This window comes from Hyalella azteca, unplaced genomic scaffold (genome assembly GCF_000764305.2).
Source record: "Hyalella azteca isolate HAZT.00-mixed unplaced genomic scaffold, Hazt_2.0.2 contig3397, whole genome shotgun sequence".
NCBI lineage: Eukaryota > Metazoa > Arthropoda > Malacostraca > Amphipoda > Hyalellidae > Hyalella > Hyalella azteca.
In genome coordinates this window covers 270,285-286,186 of record NW_025933647.1, presented here as the reverse complement: position 1 = coordinate 286,186, position 15,902 = coordinate 270,285, and the positions used below count along the sequence as shown (strand labels likewise).

The following is a 15,902-nucleotide window of genomic DNA, read 5'->3' as shown; positions in this document are numbered from 1 at the left end:
AATCTATCGCCAGTTATTGGGACGCTCGCTGCGGTCAAGATGTCACCTTTCATCTTGACTTGTCATGGCAGTCCACAACGAGAGGACAGGCAGGGTGGCCCAGTGGTTATGTACAGTTCAGAGTACCCATGACTGGGGCAGGGAGTTGCGGGTTCGATTCCAGCTACTTGCGACAGTTCTGGTCAATCGGCGAGGAGGCCGGGCGGTTAAGCACAACAAAATTGTTCCAGTGAATTCATGTTCGAGACCCGCAACAAGCAAATAAATATTTATAATGTTCAAAATCGGCGGCAAGTCTGACGGCCTGATAGACGCTAAGTGACGCTGCTATTACCATATTATCATCAATAGAACAATTCCGGTACTATCCGAGACCGCGGAAGCCAGGGAGCGCCGCCTAGGCGACCCGAACAAAATTTTGCTCGCTGAAATTTTGAAATCGTCAAAACAAACACCATATGAAGTCGATGATCTGATTTTAGTTGTTGCCACGTTAGAATTACTGCTGTTACTGAAGTGCTAATTCTGTCTGACATTCGGTGATGTACAACGAATGTCAGCCTAAAAAATAGTGTGCAGGTGCAGCTACATTCGATAGGGGAGAGCTGCTTTTTGCAATTTAACAGTTCTTTTTACGCGTTAACAGTTCTATGCAATTGTCATCCCAAAGAGTATGTGAACACCGTGGCTTGAAGGTTTATTGGGAAACTGGACGGCTGGAAACTTAATTCCAGCCGCACTGTGGAGATACTGAAAAGGAACTGCTAAGCTTGATTGTGCTGGCTCCTCAAACTTCTGAATAAAAGATAAGGTCAGGATTGGTTGACACTTATTTCTAATAAAACGATCGAAAATTCTTATAATTTACTCACTAACATGGAAAAATTTGTTAAGCATGTTTCAATCAGACCAAGAAATAATATCACATTTATCGGGGCACCTTCATCACGTGGCACCAAAAACTCATAAGTTGAATGAGGCTCCGGAGCTACCATCCGAGTATATAGAACTCCATGATTTACATCGAGTAGACCCGGAAGACTGAGGCCAGCATCACTTGAAGTAATAAAACAAACGGGGTTATATACCAACCGACTTGACCCGAGTACTCTCGTTCGGCAGGTGTAACAGACTGACTGAATATGAATGATGGAATCTTCCGTAATTCAGTCAATCGGAAAAAAAAATTATATCAGTCAGCAGGTGGGCGCACGGTGATGAATGATGAGAGCTGTAGCCTTAATTAGGCTGAACAATTGGAGGGAAATCGCGGGGGACCTATTGGAAAATTACTGACCTCAAGACGCACACAACACACTCGATTATTCGCTGCCGTGTCTGCACACTCAATAAGTATTTATAGGATTAAAATATCAAACAATCTATTGTTCGCAGAGACAATTAAAAATTTACATTCTAACTTTTGCTTTATACGTCTTGAAGAATCAAAGGCAATGTTAGAATAACATTGAAATGCAATCGCAGTGACAATGTAAAATGAAATTTAGAATAAGTTTAATTTGCAGCTTAAAATGTTCTGACACGAGTCGTCTGTGCAATGCCAACCGATAGTGTGAAGGAGCTTGAAATTCAGGGTAATTGACTTAAAAACTGCACACTTATTCTTAACGTTCGGAAGTAGTAGCGTAGCAATTATTTTCTGGTATTAGGAACAGATAATATTATCAATATTAAGTGAAGGTGTGCGCCAGAAATGCGAACACAATTCCTATTCATTATTATGAAATATCACTTCATATAACTCAGCAGAAGATACATGAAGGCAACACAAGGATGTTAGGGCCGCATATAGCTAGCCTACTCATCTGAGGATATTTTCAACGTTAATTGTTGCGCAGATTGTTAAACATTAGACCTTCACCAATTAATTCCTCGTCAAACGACGCATGCTGATATAAACTAATAATAAGCTTAACAATGTTATTATAATAGTTATCCTGATATAAATAATAATCACCAGTCACGAGGCCGAAGGCGAATTAAGATGAGTTAAATAAAAAGAGAGATGTGATGATCAAAGAAGCTTCAAGTTCGATTTCGTTACGGTGCCGAACGTAACGAGTGTGGAAGCTGCAGAAGTTTTACAAACGAAGTAAGTCAGGTCGAAACTGATGAATAAGTGCACGATATTACTTACAAATGAGCGAAAACCATCACGATAGTTTCATATCAAGTACCTGCGGCGATAGAGCGGGACAAACGAGGCTTTGGCCTCCTCACGTTCCTGGTTACTCGTACACGGATAGCGTCAGTGACTAAATTACTAATACACATTTTCTTAAGGAAGTAATATCACGTCGTAGAAATGGTACTTATATTACAAAAACCTCAACTTACAGCGCGTACAAACCAATTTTCATGCAGCTTGTCAACAAAAAATGCGCGTTTCAGTTCAGTTGGCGGACTGAAAGACAGAGCGGTCCAAAAGATGGAAATCAGGTACAAGCTTCTGGCTCCGAGCAACTTACAAGACATCGCGGGGACAAAATTAGTCAACAACCTCAACATTATTAATAATACAACAAGCTTAATTGGTGCTTCATCCGCCATGACATTGTCTGGCGTGACATCATATGCAAAATAGGGAGCCTTATATACCTCAAAGCAATTCATGCCAGCCTAAATGACGGAGCGAAGCAGGGCGGGAGCAGCAGCCAACAGTTCACGATACAGTGCAGTTAACTGGGGCCTATACTTTCAAAAAAAGTTAAGCCATCGTAAGTTTATCAGTCAATTATTGACGGCCTTTCAAGCAAAATCCACCAATCATAGACAAGAAAATAGTGTGTAAGTACTTACGTTCACTTGGCGAGTTTTGAAAGTATGGCCCGTGGTCCTTTTTTCTTCCCCACTGTACTGTACATAATTATTGTGCATGTGATCTATCGTAACATTAAATACGTTATTGTTTGATATGGTATTAAATATATGAACTGTAATATACGAACAAGTATTGTAAAGAATATATTTATTCCGCAACCTTACAGCAAAAGTTTGTACGATATTAAATAATAAATTAAGTAGTGAGGAACAAAGTTCATCATGTGGGAGCTGACTTAAGCTCGTCCCCTGATCATAACTGACTATACGATCATGGCGCTATTAGCTTAATGGGTTATAAATAATATTACATATACGAGTCATACGTCTGACGTAACTTAAGACACTGAAATTTTGGCGTCTGCAACACTGAAAATAACTGGAATAAATAAAAAAAATAACAAATAACTGGCGACGAGGACAATAATATTATAAAAATGCTATTTCGTACATTACAATCTTGCTGACACGGACAATAAAATGTAATGTAAATATCAACATTTTCAACAGTAAATACATGATTGTTCTTAATCACCAATAACTTGCGTATCAGTATCATCCATAAACTGACATATAATTCTCAACACATTAATTGAATTGCACATACTTTACAATATTATCGATTAGTTTCTTGTAAACTTACACAGCAAAGTGCATACAATAGACAGTCCTGCTTATTGAGCTGACCGCCGCAGCGCGATACATCACGATAGCTACAAATGCTTTCAGCATAAATGAATATGAGACAGCCATGCTTATTGTGCAGAGGTACATAGTTTCATGTAACAGCCACTTGTTATCGGTCCAATTAAGTTTACTGATCTTCTTCAGTATTTTCTTTCATGTGAGGAATTACTAATGTTCAGATACGTCCTCACACTCATTGTGCTTCATCAAACTACCAGCTACATAATGTCAGTCAATTGTCTTTGCGGTCCAGCAAAACAATTAATGTGTTTCACCAAATGACAAGTTTACAAACGGCTTTATACAATGTGTCTTAATAAAGAAGGCACTTGTGGGCAACGAGGTATTCGTCTAATCGATAGAAATGAAATGCTTAGAAATGCGCAGATTGACAAAATAAATGAATGTTAGTCATCATGAATAAATTCAAAATCATGAATTCATCACACAAAAACCCAACTCTTTTGCCACACAGTCAGGAGACCAACAGCGCGAAGCTCAGGACGCGGGGCAGCTGAGCCTGGGGCCACGGCATCACTTTCAACTCCTCAGTGGTGCACGTTAACGTACAACCTTGCATTCCATTACAACATTACAACGAGAATAGACGTGAAATAAATTATTGGTAATTATTGCTACAATTCAACTGAAGACGGACAACAAATAAATAATACACTTTCTGGGCCACTTATATTCCTGATGATCACTTTATAATGCCTGAGAATGTCTAATTTCGTTCGAATTAATCAATTAGCAAACACAACATAAGAGTTACGACGGGAGCCACAACATACAACTGCGCCGCTCTCAGCTATCCCAGCAGAAAGGCCATAACAACAAACAACTGCGCTAGTTTCGTTTAACGTTGGGCTCATTCTAACGTCCGTCAAAATGCTTTTAAAGTCGTATAGACAAAATGACATTTATTCAATCCTATTTTAATGGACTCGACTAGTGGCAGAGAAGAGTGAAACACGATACTCTCGATACAGTATTGCTAAGTTATTAGATATACATAATATCACATCTCAGTATCTGGATATCGATAAAGGACAAGCGAAATTTGCTTGAGTCTCACCAAATTTACCGATCCAGGAGTTGCTTGTGATGATATTCTCCAACAGACAAGATAGTGACTCAAGAAATCAGCTTTGCATTTATCTCTTTTGATCATCATTGGCTTTAAATTTGTTATTCTCATAAATCTTTTTTGATCAAGCTGCGAACTCTAATGCTTACAAGAATAAATCTTGACTCCTGTTAAAAATCAAACCGAAATTCATTATTTTTAGCCTGAAGAGCAAGCCTTGAGCAAGATTCAACGCCTCTCTTGGTGCCTTAAACGGCTGAGATGACGACAATTTAATAAGATTACACAGTATATAGCCATAGAACTTGCACATAAGATGCAGATAAATAAGGAGGAAAACAATATACTGGAGCACAGTTTCTAGGATTACCATAACAACCCAAAGATTTAAGTGATAATCCTAGATAGTTTGAACTAAGTACAAGATTGAGCACGAGAAAATAAATATAATGCATGTACCCTGCGGTGTTAATGACTGATAAAGACATAAATGCTAAATGCAGTTAAGTTTAACAAAACGCTGGTTAACCAGCTCTTGTTCACCTTCAGCACGCTTGTATAACTTGATCTAACCATGATCAGCACAATAAAGACTGTACATTATACTTCAGACTTGGTGCTTTAGGCAGCGCACCAACGCTTACAATTCGTGGTGACATGACATTTAATGTTGCTAAAATCAAATGTTCTCGACATTGAAGAACGACAAATTAAAATATTTTGCACAGTTTTTCTTTTAGGAAGAAACAACGGCAAAGAAATTCAAAGAAAGGAAAGTATGATCGCTACAACTCATCAACGGCTTGGTATAACCCAGGACTTGGATGCGTGGCAGATAAAAGAAGCAATTCAGGGAGATACTGAACGGTTCCCATCAGACGGGACCAGATGTAGAAATTCATGATGAAATTGATGATGCATGGTCGCATGGACCGAACTCGGGTGTTTCTACGTGTACAAGGCAGATAATTACGACTCAACACTGTTTGAACTGCAGGTATCCATGCTACCGTAGAGGCAGTTGGAGGAAGTGTTTCTACGTGTACAAGGCAGATGCTACGACTGTACACTGTTAGAACTGCAGGTATCCATGCTGCCGTAGAGGTAGTTGGATGAAGTTGTGTCGTCTACAGCGCCAGGACCGCGGGAGTCGAGCTCTGAGCGCGAGTACTCGACCTTGACGAGGAGAAGCGGCAACACCGTCACCGCGTTGGACAGCACCAGCACGTAGGGCACCCAACCGAAGTCTGAGAACATCATCACATTTACAGTATATTGCACAGTCAATTCAAATGCCACTCATGTTATATACAAGAAGTCTTTAGAAAAAAAATACAACTACCATCTGCAACTACAGCGTGAACCCACCAAAAAATAACATTTGATAACAGTGACGTAAATTGTTTTTTGTTTGGCAAAGAGTTGAGAAACTTGTGTATAGTTTCGTTGATAAACTGGCGATTCCTCCATACAATTGAAATAAACTTGCATGAAAGCTGTCATGGTAAGGAAGATATCAGATATGACTATATGAGGGATCATGACAGAGCTCCAAAAATTTTCTGACCAGAAAGACCATTCTGAACTGGCAACCCAAGAGGTATGGTTCATTTCAAAACATGTGGACGTTTACTAATGCTACCCCTGAAACACAAACTAATGTTACTAATGATACTAAGGATACCAAGAATACCAAATGTTATTATGTATGCTAATGATACCAAGAATACTTACTGGTCTTGGTGAACTGGTAACCGAAAAGGAAGACCGACGCAGAGACGCTGTCCGCGAACGCGACGACTCCGCCGACCACGACTTCAGGGCACGGGAAGGTGAGCTCCTGCGTGAGCTCGTAGAACACGGGCACGCACGCCATGTGGCACGAGATGCCGCACACCACGCTCACGTACACTTGCCCTGTCGTATGTCACGTATATCACGTTAGCTCGTAGAACACGGGCACGCACGCCATGTGGCACGAGATGCCGCACACCACGCTCACGTACACTTGCCCTGTCGTATATCACGTGAAGAAACCTCCAGCGTTCATTCGGGCCTTTACTACAGATACATAATCATCAATGATGTTGGTATCGAAATCTGGCGAAAGCTGTTAACGTCAGTAGAGGCGGACGTGTTTTTGTACCGGATATATTGATTAATGCTATTGCATCTCAAGGCATGGTAACGGATAAATTAATCATGAATGCTGTAGCAGATTACGGCAAGGCTAACGCGAATTACGTTGGTAGGCAAAGTACTAACTGCTCATGGCAGCGGGTAGTGGCACACAATCAAAAGGGATAGAGATTGTAGGACGTTAGATACTTTCGCAAGCCAATTAATTAGGGTAGAAACTTAGCATTGAAAAAAGTGGAACAGCAATAATAAGTTCTAATTAGAAGGAGCACTCATACGTCATAAGCTCTCCTAAAGGGAAACTGCAAAAAGCTGCGGTCTTGGTCTTTTAAAATATTGTTACTCGAAACTAAGTAATATAATGTAGCTTGATTCAACTCACACTTGGTATAAGCAATGACTCCCTCAGAAAGCAGGAGAAACCAATAAAAGAAGGCACTTGTGGAGAGAAGCAGCACCAGCAGCGTAGGTCTGGAGGAAAGCAAAACATCGGCTTCCTGATTATGGATAACAATATTTAGCAACATCGCGCCGACAAAATATGAGAACTTGGAACTGAATCTTGCTATAAACGCGTCAGCTAATCGATGCAAAAACGGATCATGTGCGTAGAAAAAGAAAATATAGATGCCTTCGTAATATAACCCTTTACGCCCTTGCGTGACGAATTCGTCACACAGAAAAAAACATCGGTTTTCCAACAATTTCACGTTTTCTGTCATTTTTTCGAAAAATTCACAGGAATAAAAAAGTCTTAGATTTATTTTTTACATATGTGTACCAAGTTTCAAAGTTATCTGTTGGTAAGTAACCGAAATAAAATTTTCAATTTCCAATGGCAATGTCCAACCCCACCCCTAACCCTTTCACGAACTGTCGTCAAGGCATAAATCAACGTACAGAGACGATTTTGGTACCGTTGGATAGGTCAGAATGTCAGCTTTAAAGTGAGACTTAAAACCGAAAAAGTGAATTTTACGATTTTCATCCCAGAAATTCAGGGCGTAAAGGGATAACATGAAAATACTTTATTGAAATAACAGCTTCATTGGAAGTGCTCGATGCTATAACAGCCACAGCTTTCTGACGGAGGGAGACTCCCGATGACACCTCCGGGCGCTCTTACACGCCCCTCGCAGGCGCCCTCACACGCCCCTCTCAGCCGCTCTCACATGCCCCTCTCAGGCGCCCTCGCATGCCCCTCTCAGGCGCCCTAACACGCCCCTCTCAGCCGCCCTCACATGCCCCTCTCAGGCGCCCAAACATGCCCCTCTCAGGCGCCCTCACACGCCCCAACGTCTCTCTGACCCTCACGCCCCCACCTAAGGCGGCCACAGTTGGCGTCCGTGTAGCGGCCCGACAGCAGCGACGCGAAGGACGACAGCACGATGGCCGTCCCCGCCAGCCACATCGACTCGTCCTGCTCACAACCGTGAAATTTTTTGTTGTTGAAGCTCATTATTATTCAACTGATGGGCTATTATTATTATTAGGCTCATTTGACTTTAGTTAAGCTCATTTAACTGATCGCCCACCCCGCCAGCCAGATGGACTCGTCCTTCTGGCTGGCGGGGTGTAAAATTATAAGCAACATAACAATAAGCTTACTCGTCACAACTGCCACGCTAACGCCAAGTTTTATAGACTCAAGTTAAGGTAAAAAAAATACTATAACTCAGTACTCACTGCAGTGAGTGACAGAGAGCGCATTTTCTCGTCGACGAAAACTTGAGGTCACGGACGGACGGACAGACAGACAGACAGACATGGCGAGCATAATAGTGCATTTTTTCCATAAATGAGAAAATGCACTAAAAATGCACGCAAAAGCTAGATTGTGGGTAACCAAGAATAGAATCAAGTTAAATATATCAACTCCAACGCGTAGACCAGCAGGACGGGGAAAAAATTAATAATCTTAGTTTTTAATATTTAAATGTGAATGAATTAGCACGTCTAGTATAAAAAGTAACATGGAATAATTTTCGATCGTAAATTAGAGTTTAGGCTAACCTGATGTACATTGAAGGGCTGGAGGGAGTAGTTGAGAACCGCAACCCATACGAACACAGGACCGGAGTACAGGAAGTAGCTTACGATGACCACCCACGCCTGACCGTCCCTGTGACAACACGATCCTGTCACCTACACTATCATCAACGTGAGAGTGAGCAATTTTCGTAAGGTAAGGTCATCGTAAGTATCATAAGGTCATTGTAAGTGTCGTAAGGTCATTGTAAGTAAATATCGTAAGGTCATAAGTAGCTTACGATGGCCACCCACGCCTGACCATCCCTGTGACAAAACGATCCTGTCACCTCCTGCAAATTTCCTGAGTAATTTTTGTAAGGTAAGGTGATCGTAAGTATCGTAAGGTAAGGTCATCATAAGTATCGTAAGGCCATTGTAAGTAAATATCGTAAGGTCATCATAAGTAGCTTACGATGACCAACCACGCCTGACCATCCCTGTCACAAGACGATCCTGTCACCTACACTACCATTAACGTGAGAGTGAGTGAGTATGAAGTATTAAAGGAACGTGTGGAAGAGTGTGGCAGTTCCAGGTGTTATGGATGGATTGCATGTGATGGCATGTAGTGATGGTGAGCTAGATAAACTGCAATTGGTACAGAATAGAATGGCGAGCTTGACACTAGGAGGCCCCAGACGGAGGCCCTGAGAGGGGACATGGGATGGAGTACTTTTAAAGAGAGAAGAATGAGATCAGTTTTGAGGTATAAAGTGAGTGAGACTGCAGCAAATGCACGATGAAAGTTGGGCACGAAAGATGTATAGGTGGAACATGAAGGTGAGCAAATAGGCACGTAGATGTCGTGCATTGGTACGTAAGTGTGGTATGCATGAAACATGTTATGACACTGCCACTACCATAACACGGCACTGCCACTACCATAACACGGCACTGCCACTACCATAACACGGCACTGCCAGGACCATAACACGGCACTGCCACTACCATAACACGGCGCTGCCACTACCATAACACGGCACTGCCACTACCATAACACGGCACTGCCACTACCATAACACGGCACTGCAACCACCATAACACGGAACTGCAACCACCATAACACGGCACTGCCAGTACCATAACACGGCACTGCCACCACCATAACACGGCATTGCCACTACCATAACACGGCACTGCCACTACCATAACACGGCACTGCCACTACCATAACACGGAACTGCCACTACCATAACAACCCTGTCACTACCATAACACAGCACTACCACTACCATAACACGGCACTGCCACCACCATAACACGGCACTGCCACTCTCTTATACACATCTAGATGTGTATAAGAGACAGCCATAACACGGCACTGCCAGTACCATAACACGGCACTGCCACCACCATAACACGGCGCTGCCAGTACCATAACACGGCACTGCCACCACCATAACACGGCACTGCCACCACCATAACACGGCACTGCTACCACCATAACACGGCACTGCCAGTACCATAACACGGCACTGCCGCCACCATGACATGGCACTGCCACTACCATAACACGGCACTGCCACCACCATAACACGGCACTGCCACCACCATAACACAGCACTGCCAGTACCATAACACGGCACTGCCGCCACCATAACATGGCACTGCCACTACCATAACATGGCACTGCCACCACCATACCACGGCACTGCCACTACCATAACACGGCACTGCCACTACCATAACACGGCACTGCCACTACCATAACACGGCACTGCCACTACCATAACACGGCACTGCCACTACCATAACACGGCACTGCCACCACCATAACACGGCACTGCCACTACCATAACACGGCACTGCCACTACCATAACACGACACTACCACCGACATAACACGGCACTGCCACTACCATAACACGGCACTGCCACCACCATAACACGGCACTGCCACTACCATAACACAGCACTGCCAGTTACCATAACACGGCACTGCCACTACCATAACACGGTACTACCACCACCATAACACGGCACTGCCACTACCATAACACGGCACTGCCACTACCATAACACGGCACTGCCACTACCATAACACGGCACTGCCATTACCATAACACGACACTGCCACTACCATAACACGGCACTGCCACTACCACAACACGGCACTGCCAGTACCATAACACGGCACTGCCACTACCATAACACGGCACTGCTACTACCATAACACGGCACTGTCACTACCATAACACGGCACTGCCACTACCATAACACGGCGCTGCCACTACCATAACAACCCTGTCACTACCATAACAACTCTCTCACTACCATCGCAATGATTATGGATTGTCAGAGGAAGTAGAAACTATGGTTGTGATTGAAGATGGCAAGTGTGATTGATGGCCTGTTGGTTTGTGATGGAAAATAAGAAATAAATAAATAAATTCAGCGCAACAAAATAGACACTCTAGGTGATGTGTTAGGATGCATATCCATTTTCTAGATGCAGCCTAGTCTCTTACGATGTCAAAGGAGGTACTTATGTTCTCAATGAAATATATTTCGTTGTTAAGGAGGTCGTGTGAACTGTGCTGTACTGTATGACTGAGGCCCTTCTGACCCCACTCCGGGACCTGTCCCCACTCCGGGACCTGACCCCACTCCGGGACCTGACCCCACTCCGGGACCTGTCCCCACTCCGGGACCTGACGGGTGAGGCCCTGGACTGGGGTGAGGCCCTGAACTGGGGTAAGGCCCTGGACTGGGGTGAGGCCCTGGAATGGGGTGAGGCCCTGGACTGGGGTGAGGCCCTGTACTGGAGTGAGGCCCTGGACTGGGATGAGGGCCTGGACTGGGGTGAGGCCCTGGACTGGGGTGAGGCTAGGGAGTGCACTACCTGAGGAGGCCCTTGAGGCCCTCCAGGAGGGGCGTGCGGTCAGCGGCGGCGACAGCGGAGGGCGGCACGGGAGGGCGGGCGGGGAAATAAAGGATCACCGCCACTGACAGCGCCAAGCACACGGCCGTGGCTGCTCGTTACATGTTACATGTTATATCACTGGTTACATTATGGCATTACAGGTTACGTTGTTACATTACACGTTACCTTACTGCATTACATGTTACATGCTATATTATGGCGTTACATATTACATTGTTACATTACACGTTACCTTGCTGCATTACATGTTACAGTGATTTCATGGTGCAATTACAGTGAGTGGAGAAGTACCTAGAGCTGATGTACATGAGGGAGGTGATGTGCCACTCACTGATGTACATGATGTGCCACTCACTGATGTACATGATGTGCCACTCACTGATGTACATGANACACTTGCCAAGCTGCTCCATGGCGAACATCAGCCCTGGAGCAATACAATCAGAACGTTACACTTGCCAAGCTGCTCCATGGCGAACATCAGCCCTGGAGCAATACAATCAGAACGTTACACTTGCCAAGCTGCTCCATGGCGAACATCAGCCCTGGAGCAATACAATCAGAACGTTACACTTGCCAAGCTGCTCCATGGCGAACATCAGCCCTGGAGCAATACAATCAGAACGTTACATTTGTCAAGCTGATGTACATTAGTCAGGTCATTAGGCATCTCACAGAAGCAAAGACAACTTTAAATTTACCTCAACATTTTCAAGAAAGATGACATAAGAGCAGCAATGTTGGGAAAGACTTTTGACGGCAGGATTAGGTACATTTCTAATGACAGGCATTGTATTACGAGTGATGGAGATACTGGAGTTCAGCTTCTTAATTAACCGATGATAAAAGATTCTTGTCACTGGTGGAATGTTTTCCAAAGCTTATCACCCAATATTTTAATACGAGTCTGTCCAATTCATTTATTGGTATATGACTCTACTGGCACATGGTTATATTCATTTATTGTAAAATGAAGCTCTCATTTATTCTCAGCAATATTTTCCAGATTTGAGGTCAAGAACCAAATAATTGGTTTGCCCCATGACATATAAAGTTAACTCATAAAATTAAAGTTTAAACCAAAGCATACTAGGTACGTATGGTATACTTCAACATAGTATATAGGTATATATACGTACTAGATGGCATGATCAGAGACACATTTGCCTAGTTCATATCTGACAATTATTTACTATATTAAGTTAGCTAGTTATTCCCACTGCTTTTTTCTTATCTTCATGTAGGTACAATTTAATAGCAGGCTTAATTTGGAATCATGTTCAATAGCTGAAATGATGAGCAATGAGCACAGAGCACCAGGCTTAAATTTATAATGATATTTCTAAACAATAGAGTTCCATGAAGGTAAACTGCTGTTTCAGAAAAAATGGGTTTAAAGGCTTTGAAATCTAGTCAAAACGTTTGCTGACATCTTCATATTCTGAAAACTAAGTTACCTAAGTCAATGTTACCAAAAGCCCATTAAAAAAATATCCCAATCATCCTAGCAATGCTTTAATTATTCAATTTAATCGCAATTTAATGATATAAAAAAACTTAATGAGTTAGTTTAATTTAATCGGTGAGTTAAAAGACGAGCACCTTGGGATGTAGCTCTCTCGTGGGGAGGGAACCAGTCGACTGCAAGTAGTGGTGGCACAGCCAGCATGATGGTCATAGCGACTCCCTGCAGCGACGCTGACACCATGCATAACCTGTAACATGCAGTGGTATGGTAGCACAGCAAGCAGTTGTAGCACAGCAAGCAGTGCATCGTGTCGTTCGTCACCATCGTGTCGTTGCAGTGGTAGCACAGCATGCATAATGGTCTTGGTGACTCCGTGTAGGGATGCTGACAACATGCGCAATATGACAGCCAAACCTCAAATACATTTAAGCACAACAATCCTAACCATACATGACAAGTAAAATAACACAATAGGTGCTTAAAAATAGTTTATGTATGAGAATGAGTATGATACACAGTAGCCTGGACTAAAATGAGATATTTTAACTACTATTTCACAGCAGAACCAGAATTGGTAGTAAAGATAAAGATAGAATAAAATTTTTAGAATTTCCTACAGTTATTGAAGAAATACCTAATTTCTATAATTGGAGTTTCACTTGAAATAGGCTTATATGAAAAAATAAAATTAAAATGAGAATCATTTAATCAATCAGTGTATGATCGTTACCATAAAGTAACACCTACACAGTGAAAGTTGTGGGGTCTTGGTTGGCACAGCGCAGAGCTAGAGCAACGGAGGTGATGGAGCAGGCACTCAGCATAGCAGCTCGCAGCCCTAGCTTCTCAACCAGCCAGCACACGGGCCACACAAACACCACAAATATTGCAGTGGTCAGGTTGGGCATGAGTGCAACTGTGGCAGATGACCACTCTGGGTAGGCTACCACTATACTCTCATTGATAGGTCCCCATGTATTGAACTGCCAAGTCTAAAACAAGTTAAGCAAGAATTATCAATTGGCCAAAAACTATTCTAAAATTTGAAATAGGTTACAATGGTGAACTGATAACATATTAACAACTATAATGGAAATATGCACTTTTATAAAAACTTTGAATTGCATTAGTATATAAATATGGTTTAGACCTCAAAAAGGGCTGATTATTTCAAGAAAATCACAAACTAGAACTAAGTATGCCATTCAAAATGTTGTAAAATGAGAAAAATTTTACAAAAAATATCAATTCAAGAGGAATTAGTGCCAAACATAATATGTATACATTATAATATGGATACAATCTAACTCACCAAAAAACAACTAAATAGGGAAAATACTCCAAGAACATAAAATCTTGATTTGTAAACTCTGGTCTCCACATCATTGTTCTCAATGGTGGACTGAAGCAGAGGTGTCCTGGCATTGGGACCAGCCACTGGTGGGGGAAATTGTAATCAATAAAAACTGCAGACCAAATATTGACAACATCGCACTTAATACCAGATTAGATGCAGTATAAGTTGATGATGACAAGTCAGGTGTAATAACACAACACACAAGCTGGACAGGAATCAAATGTCCAATATAAGAAATTAGGAAATTATACTGGAGAAATATAATTCCACAAATTTAGTTATATTATGATCAGAACTGTAATACCAACACAAATTTATGATACAAATCTGTATGTTGCTGAACACTGCACTGGACTCTGGTATGGTTATCTACAGAAATTTATAATGAATAGCTTTTAATGCAAGGATAAATTACACAAAGGGGAGTCAACTATACATGATAAATAATATCAATCCAAATTTAAACCTTTATCCATTCATTAAATTCTACACATTCCAGGTTCTTATGAATGAACCATGAAAGCAATTATTTTTTAATTTGAACAGTCAATTTATTTTCAATATTTATGAAGACAACATGAAGTTTAGGAATTATTTAATGATTAGTATATCGAAATGTTGTACCTACCTATGGTATAGATATATGCAGTATATATGTAAATATATATGTTATTACTTAATTTATTTTGATTCACTGAGAGCAGAGCCTTTTCTTGTGTGTGTCCTAGTTTTCTCTGCATGAAAATATATTTATAATAAAGATTATGAAGCCTCAATATCATAACAAATATCATACCTGGAGTATGAGTAGAGCGCATTTTAGGACTTCAGGAGGAGGGTCCTCTGTTTGATTGTTTCTAAAATAACTTAAACTGAGCCATACAGTTAAGAAAGATGGAAGAAATACTTAAATTTATTTAGAAGGTGTCTGATTATTTAAATTTGGGAAATTATTTAAAAGGGGAAGATTTTATTTTAATATAAGCATACAGTGAGGAATATTTTCAACTGAGTCACACAGTGTTGAAAAATGGAAAAAATCTAAACTCTTCAATGTATTTTTGCTACTGTGCAGAGAATGGATGAATATTGCAAGATCTTTGGTGACGCTTCAGTAACAAAATTTATGCCTTCAGAAGATCTTGCCGACACATTTAGATTGTAATTCTTGCATTTAATATATTTGTCAATCTTTGGCACACTATTTAGACAAAAAGTAAGGTTTCCGGTACGTTGGATAGATCAGGATGCAGTAAAGCTTGTCCGGAAATTGGTTGCGATGAGTTCCTGCCAAAAAAATGTAAACCAAATGTAGTTGCGGTTACATTAGAGCGGTCAGACTGCATCATCACATGTTCAGTTGACACTTGCTGTACAATCAGACTGTTTTTATGGTAAAATTAGT

General features: G+C 41.7%; 1 protein-coding gene across 1 annotated transcript; it reads right to left on the bottom strand.

Moving 5' to 3' along the window:
* Positions 1-2,800: 2,800 nt before the first annotated feature.
* On the bottom strand, positions 2,801-15,425 carry LOC108679039 (solute carrier family 49 member 4 homolog). The gene is made up of 13 exons (XM_047879605.1): positions 15,294-15,425; positions 14,453-14,577; positions 13,888-14,132; positions 13,275-13,387; positions 12,250-12,276; positions 12,052-12,099; positions 11,631-11,760; positions 8,771-8,879; positions 8,080-8,177; positions 7,140-7,228; positions 6,566-6,631; positions 6,353-6,535; positions 2,801-5,865 (listed from the first exon to the last, which is right to left on the bottom strand). The coding sequence occupies exons 1-13, from the start codon at positions 15,313-15,315 to the stop codon at positions 5,675-5,677; spliced, it is 1,446 nt and encodes a 481-aa protein (XP_047735561.1). The 5' UTR covers positions 15,316-15,425; the 3' UTR covers positions 2,801-5,674.
* Positions 15,426-15,902: the final 477 nt, after the last annotated feature.